The following is a 17644-nucleotide window of genomic DNA, read 5'->3' on the forward strand; positions in this document are numbered from 1 at the left end:
TTACCTGCAAAATCAAGACGGATTTAATAACAATATATTCTTGAATTGAGATTACTTTCTAATTTCCACGGCATGGACCACTGGGTTCTCCTTTTTTATTTTATTCCATTGACAAGAAAATAAAATTCTCGTTAAGAGAGAGAGAGAGAGAATTATTTTTCACTCAGCACTTACCATTCATGAGCAAAAAAGTCATAAAAAACTAGCTATAGCATAATCTTGGACCTTAATAAGCACACTCCATGACCACTAGCTAGCTCCCCCATAAAGACCCGATTTATGATATTTGCAACTAAATGTAGCCAAGGCAGTGCATGTACTTGATGTATTGGTTTTCAACCCTAGCTAGCTAGTTAACATTACTTTGATCTGTTTCTACTCTTATGATATATATTTGATTCCATGAATATTATATATATCTTTAAGTCCTTTTTGTATAATAATAATAATAATAATAATAATAATAATAATAATAAGCCAATCCAAATCCTCGAGTGATAATTAATTATATAAGAATTTTCCTAGATTAAGAGACAAATTAAATACAAAAAAAAGTAGAGGGGCCGGGCCATATTAAAAAAAAAAATTGAAGAGTAATTAAGGGGCTAATCATACTATTAATCCACTCCTGGAGAAAAGAAGAGCTAAACACAGCCAACTCTAAAAGCCTATCCGACGCAACTAGCTACATTGTCGTACGTGAATATAGATCAGGCTCAAAAGATCTCTATCCAGTTCAAATTCTTCATGATCTCGAGAAAATGCCCTACATCTTCGCTTTTTTTCTCTCCTCCATAGTTTTTGCAAAACCCTAATGAGATGCACTAACATTACTACCTCTCTCTGCCATGGCTGATCTCGTTTATTCCACCCCTTGCATACTATGCCCTTTAATCCTTCTCGTTCTCCTTTGCTATTCATTCAACAGTTTCTCCACCAAAACTTCTGCTTCTCTATCGAATAATCTCTCAAATACTTCAGAAATGATTTCCCCTATTCCTAGTGTAGTTAAAGATGATCACTTCTACAATACAACTAATTGTAGCAACAGCGTAAGCCCTTTAACACTATAAAGGTTATAGAGTAAAATGGGACTTCTGTTTCCATTGTTTGCTGACAGAAAGTTTATCAAACAGGTGCAAAAGGAGCTGCACAAGAAGAGCCGGATTGAAACAATGGAAGAAGGGCTGGCAAGAGCAAGAGCAGCAATAAGAAAGGCGACTCGAATGCGTAATTACACATCTTATAAGAAAGAGAGCTTTGTCCCTAGAGGATCCATCTACATAAACCCTTACGCCTTTCATCAGTTAAGTTCATCTATCGCCATGATTTACAATTCAGACTCATTTTTCGTTTGAAAGTTGAAATTATATATACTAGCTAGTAATGCCAAGTCCTTTAAGTTGCGTATTAGCACATGTAATTTTGGTTAGTGATCGATAATAATGGATTTGGTTGGCATTACTTACTTGCCTAAACTCCATGGAAATTAGGATTAACAGGTCGTGTTGAACTGAGATCATAAGAATTAATTAGGGGATCATCGTAAATAATTTCCACTTTCAAAATTATACGGCTTTGATTCAGTAAGATTACCATATTAAGGCCTAGATGGAGTGTAACAGCTAGCATGACATGGTGAATGTTGTGGTTTGTCAGTGTAACCCTAGATCATAGTGTTTGCACATTCCAGGCAAGCACTGATCTTCACAGACTGCAATGTGTACTTTTGTGCAGCGACCATACTTAACTTTTTGGTATTTCGCGAGGAGTTTGAAAACTTCTGCTCCATAAGTAATATTTATGAACTTAGAGAAGCTCTCACTTCCCCTATATAATATATCATAATCTTTTGTAGCCTTGTGGATTGAACTTTGAGACGGTCCCCCATTTTAGCATTTAAGAAAAGCAGAAATTAATAAGGAGATAATTGAAGCAGATTTAGTTGACATTAATTAATTGGGTAAAGTAATATAATTAACCTTCTTGAGGTATTATTATGTAACTACATAGTTAGAAATCTCTTAATTGTGATTAATTAAAAAAAGTTAATCAAAATAAAAAATTATAAAATTAGAGAGAAAGAATATAAAAAAAATGGCCATGATTATTTTAGTACAAGAGTAATATATTACGATTTAATCTCAATCTTGTTATGAGTTTTTGTTTTTAATATTTCTTTTCTTCTATCAATAAAGTTTTTAGTTTATATTTTCTTTTCTAATTAGTTATTGAGAATTTCTGTTAAATCTTCAAATTCTTTTATTATATTTTGGATTGTATAGGTAGTTTCATGTCCCTCGTATAGTAATTATATATTATTCTTTTATATTTATTTAGGAGCCACATTGAGATGGAGAAGAGATTTAGAGTATGGACATACAGGGAAGGAGAGCAACCACTTTTTCACAGAGGCCCGATGAATGATATTTACTCCATCGAGGGGCAAATCATTGACGAACTGGACAGTGGCAAGAGCCCATTTTCAGCTAAAAATCCTGACGAGGCACTTGCATTTTTCATCCCAGTTAGCATCGCCAGTATCCTTCATTTCATCTATAGACCTTATGTCACCTACTCTCGTAAGCAAATCCAGGACATTGCTGAGGACTACATTGGCCTCATTTCCAGCAAGTATCCGTACTGGAATAGAAGCAGTGGAGCTGACCATTTTATGATTTCCTGTCACGATTGGGTATCCCTGTTTTTTCTTAAGTACTCTTAATTTTTGAGAGTTTTGCGATAATTAGTTAAAACCCAACATTTAGAATAACTTGGTATCTGGGTTAGTGAAGTTTAAGAGCTTTAATATGGATTTTGTTAGGAAGAAATATACGAAAATTATATATTTTAATTATGCTAAAAAATTAATGTTAGGGAGATTTTGAGCTTAAAAAATGTTTTGTAGCAGTGTTTCAATTTAATCCATGCCCTAATAGCTATGCACACTAACTGTTAATGGTAACCCCTCACTGGCTGCAAGGATCTATCTACTTTAAAAAGAGTGGGGAGAAGAAGAATTATGCTGACAAATTTAACTTCTTATCTGATCTCTTTCATTTGATGTATCAGGCACCAGATGTTTCGGCTGCCAACCCTGATCTGTACAGGAACTTCATTAGAGTTCTATGCAATGCCAATTCCTCCGAAGGGTTCAAACCGGCGAGGGATGTCTCCTTGCCTGAATTTAAGCTCCCGCGTGGAAAGTTAGAACCAGAACACATCCTCCAGCCTTGTGATAACAATCGTTCGATCCTTGCCTTCTTTGCCGGGGGTAGCCATGGGAGTGTAAGAAAGATATTATTCAAACATTGGAAAGAAAAGGACAATGACATTCAAGTTTACAAATACCTCCCTGAAACCCTAAATTACACCGAGCAAATGAGTAAGAGCAGGTATTGCCTGTGCCCTAGTGGATGGGAAGTTGCAAGCCCTAGGGTAGTCGAGGCAATCTATTCAGGCTGTGTTCCAGTGATCATTTCAGACTATTATGTTCTACCTTTTAGTGATGTTCTTGACTGGATCAAGTTTTCTGTTCATATCCCGGTTTCAGGGATCCCAGAAATCAAGACAATTTTACAAAGCATTCCTGTGGAGGAGTATTTGGAGAAGCAAAAGAGGGTTCTTCAAGTGCAGCAACATTTCAAGCTCCATCGACCAGCTAAGCCCTTCGATGTGGTGCATATGGTGATGCATTCTGTGTGGCTCCGGAGGCTTAATATCAGGCTGCCAAGATAAGAAATTTCATGATTTAGATTATAGCTTCATACACACACAAATATATATATAATGCTATTGTATAATGTAGAAACTACAATGCCATGGCTCGTACTCTTGTATACCTAGCCAAATTAATTACTATATATGCATAATTAACGCCCTTATTTATTAATTCTCTAATTATTCAGTAATTCTTTGGGGCCATGCATGGTTTACTGTTCTGTAGATTTTCCTATGATTAATTTTTATTCTCTTTGATTCACAATATTGTGTAATTACCCATCAAAAGAAAGTTCTGTGGGAGGAAATGCACGAGAACTTTTTTCTTTTCAGTGCCTTCACATGGGATCAAATTGCACAGCCTTAATCTCTTTCATATTACCATTAATCTCGTTTTGTATAAGCTAAGCTTCAATATGAGTTATGAATTATACCCTATGAATTACGAAAGTTTTCGTCCGAAAAAGTCTCACCTTAATTTTGTGATCCGGTAAAGCTTTTTCCCGATGATAATTTATCAAGCAAAGTTTGTCTTTTCCCGACAAAGCTGGTGGCCGTCGTCGAGGATTTTCTTGACTTTTTGTTCGGTAAAGATAATTACTTTATCGACGAGAATTCGTTGTGAAAGAGCAAGTTCATCTCCGGTGCCAGCCTTGAATTATATGTTTCCTGATGACATTTTGTCGCCGTAGACTCTTTCCCAGCGAGATTTTATTAGGGAGGCTTCTTTTACCGACTCACTTTTCATCTTCGAAGCATCTTTTTCCGATGAGATTTTGGAGAAATATAAAACAAGAATCTAGCCAAAGGGTTTAACTCTCATTAGTTTGGTATAAATAACTACATGTATATTTTGAATTAATTAAAGAAAATATAATAAATACATCTCCCCATTTTTTATATTAGCAATTGATTGATACAAGAATCAGACTATATACTCCCACAAGAAAAAACTTACTATTAAATAATATTTATATTGTTTTATTTATTAAAGGTAAAATAATACTTTCAATTTAATCTATATATATTTTATTTGTATTTAAATTAAAACTAAACACTCATAATATACAAATTATTTAAAATTCTAATTTTTTTTATATTTAATTTTAATTATTTTAACACTCACCTCCACCCAAGTCATGATAAATAATTATTACATAAATCTTTTTCATCATGAAATGAATTTCTTTATAAGAGCCAAAGCCCAACCATTTAGAAAGCCACCGCACAGCAGGTTAAATTAGTGCAAAAGGAACCCTAAAAAAAAAAAAGCACAAGGCCAGATTAAGCCCAGGTCCAAAACCTCTCTATATATTAAAAATTAAATTAAAAAAATAAAAGTTTTTCACAACAGTCCTTGAAGGAATGTAACGTGGATTCGCTCAATGTTTTCCTAGTTCATTTATTTGTTTTTAAGGTTTTTCTTTTTGTTTAATGCGATCCTTCCCCATGTAGTTTATTTAAAATTAAGTTTTATAATTTATTTTAATTAATTTCGTAAAAATTTCTTGCAATGTTGAAAAATGTTTCAGCATTCAATTTTGATTTTGAAAAATCAAAATCAATTTTATTGATTAAATATAATTAGAACTTTAGGGACCAAAATTGATGCTGAAACAAAATTCTAGCCTCTTTTTCTTTTTTTCTATTGTAGCTGAGGTGTGATTTTAACTTTTCAGACATTTATGTTTTAGTACTTGAATTAGACAAATAAGAGAAGGAGTCCCTGAAAAATAGATTAGGAAAGAGAAAATCATTTGTTTAGCCAAATTTTAGTGATAAAATAAGTTGTTCTTGATATTAATGGGTATTATTTCATGAGGCAAATTATTGTTTTTTTTTCCTTTTATCTTACCAGAAAAAATAGATCGAGATTGAAAAAAAAATTGGTTTAATTTTTTTTGTTAACCAATTTAAAGGTGTTTTAAGTTGAGAAATTAGTTCACCAAGATTCTAAGAATTTTTTAAATTTAAATAGGTTGGGAAATGTTTTTTTTTTATTGAAAAAACCACTACTTAATTTTTCAACCATCTATTCAAAATATAAAAATATAAACAACACGTTGTTTATTTTTTTTTTAAAAAAAGAGAAAACAATGTTAAAGATGGAATGGACAACACACCATGTCTCTTAACATAAAAAAAAAAAGAAGAAGAAGAAGAAGAAGAAGAAGAAGAAGGTCTAGTGCACTAGTCGTGTGTCTGGCTTATTTTGTTTTTTATTTGTTTTTCTTAGAATTTTTATTTAAGTCCATTAAAATAGATTATTTGAAATTTTATTTGAAATTTTTTTATTGAATACCATTCAATTTTTAATTTTTTTTTACTAAGATTATAGTCTTTTTTATTATGTTAGCAAGTGTCGTGCTTTGACTACCATTATATTAGCTTTTTTAAATTATTTTTCTTTATATTAGCTTTTTTAAAAATCAAATTGGCTTTTTTTCTAGATTTATGTGTTGTGCTTTGATTTTCTTAATCGACTGGATAATAAAAAGATCAATTCTAACCCAATTTAGTTTAAAACTTGGGTTTCCTAACCCAACAAATCTTTAATTTCAATTAAAATTCATTAAAACATTAGATACATTTACAAATACTTTTTTTAACTATTAAAATTGACTTTTAATTCGACCTCTATGGTCCGCAAATGAGTTAATTTTGGGTTATCATAGTAAATATTATTTTTTATCTTTCATTTCCTTTTCTACCCTTATATATCATCATAGTTTTTTATGCTGATTTCATTAAAAAAAATATTACCAAAAAAACATGTTAATAACATTTGCCCCTTTTATATATATATTAAAAAATCTTTCGATCCAACCTGCTAAGAATGCCCACCACTAACTAGTATGGATCTAATTAAACAAATTTTAAATTAGTGTCATCTCAAATTTTTTTTTCAACGCCCCCTATGCAACAAAATAAAAAAAGAAATTTCTCTATTTACCCGCCTTTTAATTATAGCATATTTATTTTTACATTTTAAAAATATTTTTTATTTTAAATTAATTTTTTTAGTGTTTTTAGATTGTTTTAATATACTGGTATTAAAAAATAATTTTTTTTTAAAAAATTATTTTAATGTATTTTCAAATAAAAAACATTTTGAAAAGCAACCACTATCACAATACTAAATAAGTTACAATCACAATCATTTTACCTCCCTTTCTCTCTCTTTCCAACAATAATAACAAAGAAGAAGAAAAATGATTAATTCTTGATTCTTATAAATAAAAAAATTAAATATTAACTTGATTTGTTCATAGTTGTCAACCTAACCTAGGAATTAAGCTAAAATATTTTTTGGATCCAGTCTATTATTTTTATTAAAATAAAATTAATTTTTTAAAAAACAATTAGTGTTGATCTGGTTAGATCTTAACTGGATTTGACTGAATCAATCAATTGATTAAAAATTTCATTAGATTAACTAAATTTCATCAAATCAATATTAGTTTTTTATTTAATTTAAAATTTATCTAGGTCGGATTAGTAATTTCTCATATTAACCCACTAGATAGAATTTAACAACTATGGTTTCATCCATAATGTTAGTTTTATTTATGTTTATACGTTATTTTATCTTTTAATAATTAAGAGTCTCTATTTCTCCTAAATTTGAATATACAAAAATTTCATTTCCAATCCTTAATTTCTTGGCAAACAATTAAGGCAATAATTACCAGCTTTAATTAATCATAATCATCATAATTCTGCAAGACACAACATTAATGTGTTTCTCTCATTGATACCAATATATCGTATTTAATATTATATTATATATGATTAATTTTGTAGATAAATTAAGAAAAATCATTAGATTCCATGATTAGATTAATTATTTGAAAACTGAAATCTTCAATGAGGAATGCTTTTCAAGATTAACAATAATATTATTACTAAAAGATTGGAGCTTTTAAAGCCTTTTGATCAATTCATATATGCTTTGCTTCTACGATACGAACTTCTGTGGTGTATTTACAATGCGAAAGAATTCTTGTAACTGAAGCGTGGTGCAGGTGTGGATATATAAGTGTTTGTCCACTGAGCACTGAAAAATCACTCATTTCTCTCTGGCTCTTTGACTCTTTTCTTTTTTTTTTCCGCCTTTATGTGTGTGTGTATATATATATATATATAAATTGTTTTAATATGTTATTATTAAAAATAATTTTTTTATTTTTTTTAATATATTAAAAAAACATTTTAAAACTATCCTAATATAACATATTACCTTTGTCCATATGTATATATATATATATCGTTGCTCACGCTTTCATTCACTCTCACTCTGTAAGACACCAAATCCCAAACAAACTCTCTCTGTGTGCACCCCGCATTTTGATTTCTTCTCTCTCTCTCTCCCTTTCCACAAACCGTTTTTCTCCCTCACGTTTTCTCTCTCTGTTTTTCTATATACTGCTATCTATCAGATATGCGGAGGTGAAGAGAGAGAGATAGAGGAATCAACTCTCATGCTGATTAAAAATGGAAACCAATTCATCTGCATTGATTTCTTTACTGCTATTCCTTTCCGTTTTGCTCCTGTTTGGTTACATAAATAACAATTTCTTCTCTGTTAATTCTTCTCCTAAATTTGAATACACAACAGTTTTCTCAGTTCCAATCGTTGAGTTACAAACAAAAGCAATATCAATCAGTACCAGCTCTGATCATCATCACGATGATCCAATCCTCACCGTTCACAATTCTGCTGCTCCATCTAACAACACCACTGTACTCACTGTAACTGTAAGTAACTCAACTCTCTCTCTCTCGCTCTCTCTCTCTTCTCTTAACTGATCTTGATTGATTAAATGTGCATGATGATTAGAAAAATGTGAAGAAGAAGAAGAAGAAAAATGTGAAGTTGAGCAAAGAAGAAGAAGAGATGGAGCACGGACTTGCAAGAGCTCGAGCTACGATTAGAAAGGCAGCTTCGTTAACTGGAAATATTTCGAGGATCGTCGCTGACGGTGATGAAAACGACGTCGCCGGTACTATTTATCTTAATGCAAGAGCATTTTATCAGTAAGTCGGTTTAATTACTGTTAGCTAGTAGCTTCCAATTATTCAACACCGCCAGAAGAAACAGAATTCTTTTTTTTTTTTTTTTGAAAAATGATAAAAATAAAATATTAATCATTATTAGACTTTAAACACCTAGTTATTTAAATCACATCAAATTTAACCGGATCAAACCGGACCGGCTAGTTAAACTTGAATAAGTTAACCGGACAATAACCATTTTTGGTCTTTCTGTTCCAGCAATGGAGCTTGAAAGAGTTTAATTTTTATGTATCTATTTTATAATAAAATAATAGCATAATTTTTTCCTATTTTCAATATTATGCAAAATCTAATAAATTCCTAACATGTATATATGATTGTAAAACAAAAATATGCTATAAGTGAGCTAATGGTTCAACCGATGAACCAAAATCCTTGCTAGTTCACCGATTTATTTTGGTCCTAATAACTGTGATATCAATTTTTTTTTTTTTTTGATAAGGAGGGTATTTTATTCAAATCAGTAATTAATTCATAAATTAAAAACTATATATCATGATGTGCTAAAACATGTAAATCGCATGTTTCTATATAGTAGAATAAATTTTCAAACTATAGTTGTTAAATATATATGTGCTGGATTAACTAGTTGATATGAGAAACTTGACATTTGCAAACTAATTTAGGTTGGGGTTTTAGTTAAATTAAATAAGATATTAATCTAGTTAAATATTTTGGACTTGATAAAATGTTATTATTTTAATAAAAATAATTAATTTTAAATAATTCAATGAAATGAAAGTCAAGTAATGACAACCAAATTCTTGTTTTTTTGGTAAGCCTTGGAGCTTGGTCTTATAACTATATTTGAAACTAAAATGTGCAAGCTATTGAATATAAATTAATGTAGAAACACAATCATTTTGGTAATTCTTCAAATTAAGTAAACATGCATCTCTGTTATATATATATATATACACACGCTGGAAATGAAATCCAAAAAATCTTAATTAATTACAAAACTTGAAAAAAAAACCTAAATAATAATAAAAATATATAATAAATTAGAGCTTTGAGACTTTATAAACTGCTTGGCTTGTACGAAAACTCTGTTCTTTGTGCGATTGTGGAAAAATGGAGAAAATTCTTATAAGTGATAAAGTGAAGCATGGGGTGTGTGCACATGTGTCAAAAAAGCGCACTCAAAATTCACTCATTTCTCATTGGCATACATAATTGTACTCAATCGTATGATATAATGTGGATCATAATAACTACTGTTACACTGGCAAAAAGCGGCTTTTGTTTCTCTATTGTAATCGACATTGTCGAGATGGATGCTGCTGCTTTTTATGGTTAGTGGGTTGTGAAAGGGAAAAATTGCCAAGTGGTCCTTTCTTGCTCTTAGCTGAAAAGAACAGACTACTAGGTATACGGCAAGCAGTAGCTGGCAAGCTGAACATACATGACATCCTCAAGTTGTACTCATTATGGTCACTCTGCATAAAATGGTTGAGTGGACTTGAGACCGCCGAATAGAAGTGTTCTAGCCAATAATGATCACATTGCTACTCTCTTTTCTTAGATATAGAAAAAAAAAAAATTCGTGTTTTTAAAGAGAATAAAATCATGGTTCGCAGTGTCATACGCAAACAATTGTGGGTCGAGAAATCTTTTACATGAACCCAGTTTAGGATCGAGACAAGTTTTATTAATTAAGGTCAACGGGGTCGCAAGTAGAACCAAATTGTCCAGATGTTTTTTGTTTCATTCAACACCATGAAGCTAACTACATGGTTCGGTGGTGAGCCTCGTTCCATGACCTTCGACACCTTCGTCTTTTGTCAACGCTGATAGGGATTTGCTTTTGTTATTCTCAGTTTTAGCGTAATCTTTTCTTTACTTGACCTGTTGCCTCAACCAGTAATATCTAAAATCAGCGCTGTTGTAATTCGTTAGTGATCATTCAAACTTTTAGCTGAAATTTACAGGCGTGTTGAGGTCATGTGTCAGGGTTGCTACTTGATGGTGATTTGCATGAGTTAACATATACATACAATTAATTGATTGATCTAGGTTCTCAGTGGCTAGCCAAAAATGTGCGATTCTGGGTTCTTATAATTGCATTATATTGTCAACATCAAGGTCATTATCCTAACTGTACCATCATAACAGATAACTAAATGGCATCTCTCTCTTTCAACTTCTCTGCCAAGTGGACCTGCAGCTGCAGCATATGATTGTATACATGTGAATATGTACACCTTTAAATTAATCATTTCAAACAATGCAGAAGTTACATGGAGATGGAGAAGAGATTCAAGGTCCACGTGTACTCAGAAGGAGAGCTACCAATTGTCCACGACGGGCCATGCAAAGACATATACACAATAGAGGGGAGGTTCATACACGAGATGGAGCACGGAGCCAAGAGGTTTAAAACAAGGGATCCTCGACGAGCTCATGTTTACTTTATGCCTTTCAGTGTCACATGGATGGTCAAGTATCTCTATAAGCCTCTCACCTACGATCACACTGCAATGAAACAATTTGTGGCTGATTATGTGAGAGTGGTATCGAGCAAATACCCCTTCTGGAATAGAACTCAAGGAGCCGATCACTTCATGCTTTCCTGTCATGATTGGGTGAGTAATTTCACATAAAACATTGCGTTGCATCTCCAAATTAATGACTAATATATATCATATGCCTCTGACTTGAAGTAATTGATACTTCTCATGACTTGGCAGGGTCCCCATGCTTCCCACGGCAATCCTTTCCTTTACAATACATCAATACGTGTCCTGTGCAATGCCAATAGCTCAGAGGGTTTCAGCCCTCGAAAGGACGTAAGCCTTCCTGAAATTCACCTCTATGGTGGCAATGTACCCCCCAAACTCATCTCGCCTCCACCAGCCACCAGCCCACGCCCCTACCTTGCATTCTTTTCCGGTGGGCTTCATGGCCCAATCCGCCCCATCCTCCTAGACCACTGGAAAGGCCGCGACCCTGATCTTCAAGTCTATGAGTACCTCCCTAAAGACCTGGACTACTATTCATTTATGCTCCGGTCCAAGTTTTGTCTGTGTCCAAGTGGTCATGAAGTGGCTAGTCCAAGAATTGTTGAGGCCATTTACGCTGAATGTGTGCCTGTTATTTTATCGGACCATTATGTGCTCCCATTCAGTGATGTCTTGAGATGGGAGGCCTTTGCAATACAGGTGAATGTATCAGAGATACCAAGATTGAAGGAGGTACTGATTTCTGTTCCAGAAGAGAGATATAGGAGGCTTAAGGAGGGTTTAAGAGCTATTAGGAAGCATTTTGTGTTGAACCGGCCTGCTAAGAGATTTGATGTGTTCCACATGATTTTACACTCCATTTGGCTTAGGAGATTAAATTTAAGACTTGTTTAGGTATATTTTAATATCCAATATATACATGCTAATCCTATACATAAAATACAAAAAAAGGGCAAGTGTAAAACAGTACGTTTGAGTTCCCCATTGACAACAGTAATATTTTTTTTTTCATGACCAAATGATGTTAGTGCTGCCCTACATATTTTAAACGTGGCTAACGTACCATTAATTTGTACAGGAATGTTAGTGCCATCTAGGATGCGTGACGGTGTTCATAATGGATACTTGAAGTGGACTGACTGTGCAATTTAATTTGAATGGTGAGCTGGGCCCATATTTTGCCTGCTATTTCATTTAAGGGGTTAAGTCCAGCCCATTATACTCTGAGTTGAGCTGCGCCGTGGGCTGGTCAAAAAATTTTGAGCCCACTAAAGTAATGCTTAAATGAAATATGATACTCGAATTATTAACTTAACTGAATTCAATATAAAATTAGGTAGTTTAATAATCTAATTTAAACTACAAACAATTGTAGATGAATTATATATAGAAAAAATTTAGTGAGAAGACGGTGTTTACGAAGGTGAAGTCATCCTAGAATGACTTTTTTTATCGCTGGAATCAATCATATTTGTCGTTCAAAGACAACGAAGCAGCTAATACGTGCATAGCATAGGTTAGCTTTTTTATTTTTAATTATTAAAATACTCAAATGACCTCTTTACATCCAATTAATTATAGAAAAGCCAACAATAAAAAGACACAAATACCCTTTGACCTAAGAGTTAACTTATTTGATACCAAAGGTATCACGAAAACGCCCTCAATTTGCTTGTTAGTTTGTTTGTTTTTTAAGGGTAAAAAGATTTTTTACTGTATATTTTTAATGGAAAACAAAACTACCCTTGAATAGAAGTTCAAAAATTGATTTCATTTAAGGCTACTGTTGTAAATTCAATGTACAATCCAAACACAAATACTCGCCATGCCCCCAATTATTAGTTTTTGAACACCAAAATTATCTCAAGGCGAAGGCTATTTTACCATTAAACACATGACAAAGAGCTTTTGTTTTTAGGTCAAGAAAAAGAAAACATTGTTCCCATTTATAAATGAATTGTATTTATGTGAATAATGTTTTCTCTATTTTTTTAATAGGTATTAATGTAGGATGTGTAACTTATTAAAATAATTCTTAAGAAATATTTTATTTTAAGAATTATTTTATAACCAAATTGATATCCCATTACAGTGGATTCAAGTGATTATTAAACAGTCCTACTTGTAGTTTATTAACTCTGCCTAAATATCTTTATGAAATTAAAATTACCAATTTATTATTTATTTACATATATTTGTACAAATCCTAGCTACCAATAAAATGATAAATTCATTAATGAACTAAAACGTTAATATTTACATCATGATCACTTAATTTATTGCAACGAAGTTGTGAGAAAATCGTTCAATTTGAGATTTGAGCAAGTCTCCAAAAGAGAAACGATGCCTTTCATGTGGGCTAATATTTGTGATCGTCCTCGTCGGCGACGTCGTCGTCGACGTATCATTCTTGATCACTTCAAGATCAGTTAGACCCATTTCTTTCTTCATTGACTTGATGAATCCCATATCTACTTCATTCCCTGAGATGTCTCTTACATAGAAAGCATTCACTGCTTTCTCTCCTTCTGTTGCTACATCTGCTCGAACGACGGCCAGTCCATTTTCTCGGAGAACTCGAGTTATGTCCGATAGTAGCCCTAATCTATTTTCTGCACGTAACTTCAGCAGAACACCCTGCGCCCAAACAGCAAATATAAACAAATTTGACCATTGAAAATCATATGATTCTAGATCCATGTAATAATTTTATTTTATTTATTTTTTAACGAGGGCTCACCTCACTAACCCGACGCTCTATGGCAGCCTCTAAGCATTTAATTACTCGTTCTTTCTCACTCTCTGTGTTACGTGCATATCCATCCTTGTGTCTAATGAAGTATTCCTGTAGCAACAAATATTTGTGGTTAATTAGTTCATTGAGAAAAAAGATTGAGGCATAATATATTATTTGAATGTTTTTATTCCTACTTACTTGAAATGCACGGCCATCATGATCAGAGCTAACCGAAGCATGGAAAATCACATATTGCATATCGTTAAGTGTGCATATGGTATCGAACATGAGCCTTCGCCGATCCTTGCACTCTATGTTAACAATTGAATACTCCTTTTGGTCACAGTTCTCGATCGAAACCACCATCTTTGACCCTCCTTTGTTGTTATTCAATCCGGTTCCCGTTGAGGATGAGCTTATAGGCCCATCAAAATCTCTTACCGAAAGCATGAGTTGATGCAACCTCCTCTCTACATTGCTTACGGTGCCTTCCCCTCCAAGAAAGCCCCCGGTCTTCACTTCTCGATTGTTGATTTGGGATGGTTCACCAGCGCTTCGCACTGTGTTGGCGCGGAGCACTGTGGTTAGATGATCCTCGATGGAGGCGAGGCGGTGAGGGTCTTCAATTGGTGTGTGGGACGATGGATCGGAAATATAAGCGACACAAGCTAATCGAGCATTGTGGCTCCAAGCATGGACTTCCACAATGTTGCATTGAAGGTCTGCCAAGGCAGCTGATATCTCGGAGAAGAGGCCAGGCCTGTCGGTTCCTGACATTTCAATGGCCGTGTGCTCGCTTGAATGGTCGGCTTCGAAAATATTGTTGGTATATGCTCTTGCATTAGGAGGGCTTGGGGTACTCTCCCTTGTTGTCCCTATAGCCTGCAAATTAAAGTTTTTAGGTTGGGTGGTAATTCTTCGTTAAATTAATTACAATAACAATGACGCTAATCGCACTAGCTTGGTGAAAGATCACAGTTGATTACCTGCTGGATATAGTTGATAACATTTTGATCTCTAAGTTTCTTGCCATGCTCATCTTTAACATGAAAAACTGCATGAATGCGCAAATCAATCGTTCATCAACATGGGTTGATCATAAGGCCCAACAAAGTGTTGTGAATAGAATGCATAAAATACTTACCATCCATGAACCACCCAGCATCGGAAGAAATATAGCCTTTTGCGATGGTGAGATTCAAGTCTGTCAGAACTTGCACAACCTCCAGGAGGAGGCCCTGCTTATTTACGCTGTCAACCTTCACAACTGTGCAATCTTCCATGCTTTCATTATCAATACAAACTCTACAACTGCAATGCCATGATGAACAATATATGTTGGCTTCAGGAGCCTGCAGCTATGGTGATTATCATAGGTTTGATTATGAATTCAAGGTTTCTATATTGAAAGATAAATCACTTACGTGGGCCCAAATATCCTCTCAGGCAGACTATCAAAATCAGGATCAAAGTAAGGCCAGCAAACATTCTTCATTCTGCATATCAAGATAGATCGAAAACGTAAAAACTAAGACTCCCAAATCATCGTAGTTTGAGAGAGTTTACTAGCCTTTGAAAAAACTTGTTTGTTTAGCAATGCATCATAAAACTAGCGAATGATTGCTAATTTAGGCACAGTAACAGAAAATTGCAGCTGCTTAACAACTCATCAATGCTAGGGGGAAAAAAAAGGATAGTGCAAAAATATGAAGGTAAGATTGTCTTCACCTTCCGGTTTCCAATATTTCATATCTTAAAATGCTTGAATCCATTGCAACCATTTACATAGCTGGTGGAGACCAATACTATACTAGCATACATTGGTTGTTGTTAATTTAGCCTGAAGCCCCCCTTTCTTCTTGGCAAATCTTTATTTTCTGGCAATTACTATGGGCTATATATAGCGAATTACTTCAATTAAATTCGCAATGCAAGTTAATTATGGTAAATATATCAAAAAGCTAGGTTCGTGCACAAACATATAATCAAGCATAGTCAATGATATTCGTGTGATTTCTTCTTTTGAAAGTCTCGGGTTCAAGTATTTCTTCATTGTAAGAAAAAAATATCGTATGATTCCTTAAAATGTAGTTGCAAAAGGAGAAGCTAAGAGATCGAAGAGGAAGTTAAGTACAGTAGCTTACATTGATATTATACTGTAGTGGTACAGTGGCCGAGCTTATGAGGCAGAAATGCCCAGAAGAGAGAGATAAGAATCAAGAAGATGTCAATCTCCCTCTTGAAGAAGAAAGGATGGTATTAATTAAGAAGATTTATATCGAGAAAAAGTGGGATCCCTTCTTCAATATATATGGGAGAAAAGAGGGAAGAAGAATGTTGTTACTATTTTGAGGTTTGTGAATGAATCTTGATTAGCTTAAATAGAATGTTAAACACTTGTGGAAGAAATTAGAAGAAAAATCATAGAAAAGGGTAAATGTACAAAAGTCAAATAATATTTATCGGCCACGTTTGTATTGATTTTGTCCTCTTCTCTTCGCCTCCATGTCTCACAATCATATCCACATGCTTCCCTATGTCTTTGGCGCCATCCTTTATCGAGTGGATAGTAATTAATCCCATTATAATAAAACAAGTAATTAGTAAGGAAAATTGCTCCTCCTAGCTCTTTGATCTTCTCGCTGGCACAATGGCCAAAAACACGTCATTCAGATACGTGAGATAGCTGGCTATGGCAAGGTACTACTACCCAGTTCACCCGGGTAAAACTTGCTTTCAAGATACTCTATAAGCTATGGAGTTATCATTGTTATAGTAACTGCACAGGGATACGTTAGAGCAGCCTGTGAATCAAGAGGTTTGACTAGGGTTTAGAGATAAAGGATGGAAGATCAGGTTCTTGGAAAGATTATTATGTGGACTAGATCCATTATATTGTTATTAATTTGATTTACGCTAATCATGTAGTAATTTATCATCCTAAATATCGAGCTCGTTATACTCACAGATACAAATTGTTTTGGTTCCATATTGATTTCTTAGGTTTTGGAGCTTAAATTTAAGAGGAATCTTGCTTGTAAATCCGAGTGAACTTCAAGGAAAGCAGTAGCGAGTTCATGGAAATTCACCCACCCCAAAAAATGGGGTATTCGCACCAAGAACAAAATTCTTGACATGGGTGAAAATGACGTAGCTGTAATTATATGCTTCGGTGACCAATTTGAGGCATTGGATTTTCTCTTTTTAGATGCCGAATCTGCTTAACTCATGTCCAAAAATAGAGAAGGAAATGTCCGATGCCTGATTTTTCAATCAGCTGTGATGTCACAAGATTTGCACATGGTAGAGAAACAGGTGTCTTGATTGTCAAAGCGTGTTAGTTTTCTAGGCTATCTCATCACGGCACGTTGGCAGGGAGTCAAAGATAACGTGGTTTGACCAATCCTATGATTAAAGCTAAGGATGGTAGTAATCTTATGATGACCTGGCCGAGTCATTTCTTCTAATCGAAGGAAATATCGCTGTATGGTCTTCTCTTCTTGAACATGTCGGCCGAGGCGGAGAGATTTGGTTTTTGTTCGAAGATTTATATCATGTTTTCTAGGATAAAGACCTAACGTGAACCAAGAGGCAGAAGACCAAGCTGGGAACCCTAATAGCAATCCAGATCTTGGAAAGAAAGCTACCC

At 33.8% G+C, this 17644-nt stretch overlaps 3 protein-coding genes across 4 annotated transcripts; 2 read left to right on the forward strand and 1 right to left on the reverse strand.

Annotated features, from left to right (window-relative positions):
- Nucleotides 1-704: 704 nt before the first annotated feature.
- LOC7458380 (probable glycosyltransferase At5g11130) lies at nt 705-3911 on the forward strand. Its single transcript, XM_002324837.4, has 4 exons — nt 705-1052; nt 1137-1306; nt 2341-2695; nt 3073-3911. Exons 1-4 carry the CDS (start codon nt 849-851, stop codon nt 3736-3738), a joined length of 1395 nt encoding a protein of 464 aa, XP_002324873.4. The 5' UTR covers nt 705-848; the 3' UTR covers nt 3739-3911.
- A 4112-nt stretch (nt 3912-8023) lies between these two features.
- LOC7465397 (probable glycosyltransferase At5g25310) lies at nt 8024-12282 on the forward strand. The gene is made up of 4 exons (XM_002324835.4): nt 8024-8478; nt 8561-8757; nt 11030-11381; nt 11487-12282. The coding sequence occupies exons 1-4, from the start codon at nt 8215-8217 to the stop codon at nt 12150-12152; spliced, it is 1479 nt and encodes a 492-aa protein (XP_002324871.4). The 5' UTR covers nt 8024-8214; the 3' UTR covers nt 12153-12282.
- A 1187-nt stretch (nt 12283-13469) lies between these two features.
- LOC112325076 (ACT domain-containing protein ACR2) lies at nt 13470-16358 on the reverse strand. 2 transcript variants are annotated; one of them, XM_024590603.2, is made up of 7 exons: nt 16140-16358; nt 15420-15491; nt 15140-15306; nt 14982-15049; nt 14194-14877; nt 13999-14103; nt 13470-13895 (listed from the first exon to the last, which is right to left on the reverse strand). In XM_024590603.2, exons 2-7 carry the CDS (start codon nt 15488-15490, stop codon nt 13530-13532), a joined length of 1461 nt encoding a protein of 486 aa, XP_024446371.1. In that variant the 5' UTR covers nt 15491; nt 16140-16358; the 3' UTR covers nt 13470-13529. The 2 variants fall into 2 exon arrangements, with proteins under 2 accessions (XP_024446371.1, XP_024446373.1); XM_024590605.2 differs by lacking the exon at nt 16140-16358 and having other exon boundaries at nt 15140-15347.
- Nucleotides 16359-17644: the final 1286 nt, after the last annotated feature.

The sequence above is a fragment of the Populus trichocarpa genome, chromosome 18, assembly GCF_000002775.5.
Source record: "Populus trichocarpa isolate Nisqually-1 chromosome 18, P.trichocarpa_v4.1, whole genome shotgun sequence".
NCBI classification, from domain to species: domain Eukaryota; kingdom Viridiplantae; phylum Streptophyta; class Magnoliopsida; order Malpighiales; family Salicaceae; genus Populus; species Populus trichocarpa.

What these genes read in the sequence shown, in the direction of transcription:
- LOC7458380 (XM_002324837.4), top strand. Translation starts at nt 849, where the DNA reads ATGGCTGATCTCGTTTATTCCACCCCTTGCATACTATGCCCTTTAATC. An exon ending in AACCCTTACGCCTTTCATCA is followed by an intron (nt 1,307 to 2,340) that starts GTTAAGTTCATC and finishes ATATTTATTTAG; the next exon opens with GAGCCACATTGAGATGGAGA. An exon ending in TGATTTCCTGTCACGATTGG is followed by an intron (nt 2,696 to 3,072) that starts GTATCCCTGTTT and finishes TTGATGTATCAG; the next exon opens with GCACCAGATGTTTCGGCTGC.
- LOC112325076 (XM_024590603.2), bottom strand. Translation starts at nt 15,490, where the DNA reads ATGAAGAATGTTTGCTGGCCTTACTTTGATCCTGATTTTGATAGTCTG. An exon ending in GAGAGGATATTTGGGCCCAC is followed by an intron (nt 15,307 to 15,419) that starts GTAAGTGATTTA and finishes ATGGCATTGCAG; the next exon opens with TTGTAGAGTTTGTATTGATA. An exon ending in TTATCAACTATATCCAGCAG is followed by an intron (nt 14,878 to 14,981) that starts GTAATCAACTGT and finishes TTTAATTTGCAG; the next exon opens with GCTATAGGGACAACAAGGGA.
- LOC7465397 (XM_002324835.4), top strand. Translation starts at nt 8,215, where the DNA reads ATGGAAACCAATTCATCTGCATTGATTTCTTTACTGCTATTCCTTTCC. An exon ending in AATGCAAGAGCATTTTATCA is followed by an intron (nt 8,758 to 11,029) that starts GTAAGTCGGTTT and finishes CAAACAATGCAG; the next exon opens with AAGTTACATGGAGATGGAGA. An exon ending in TGCTTTCCTGTCATGATTGG is followed by an intron (nt 11,382 to 11,486) that starts GTGAGTAATTTC and finishes ATGACTTGGCAG; the next exon opens with GGTCCCCATGCTTCCCACGG.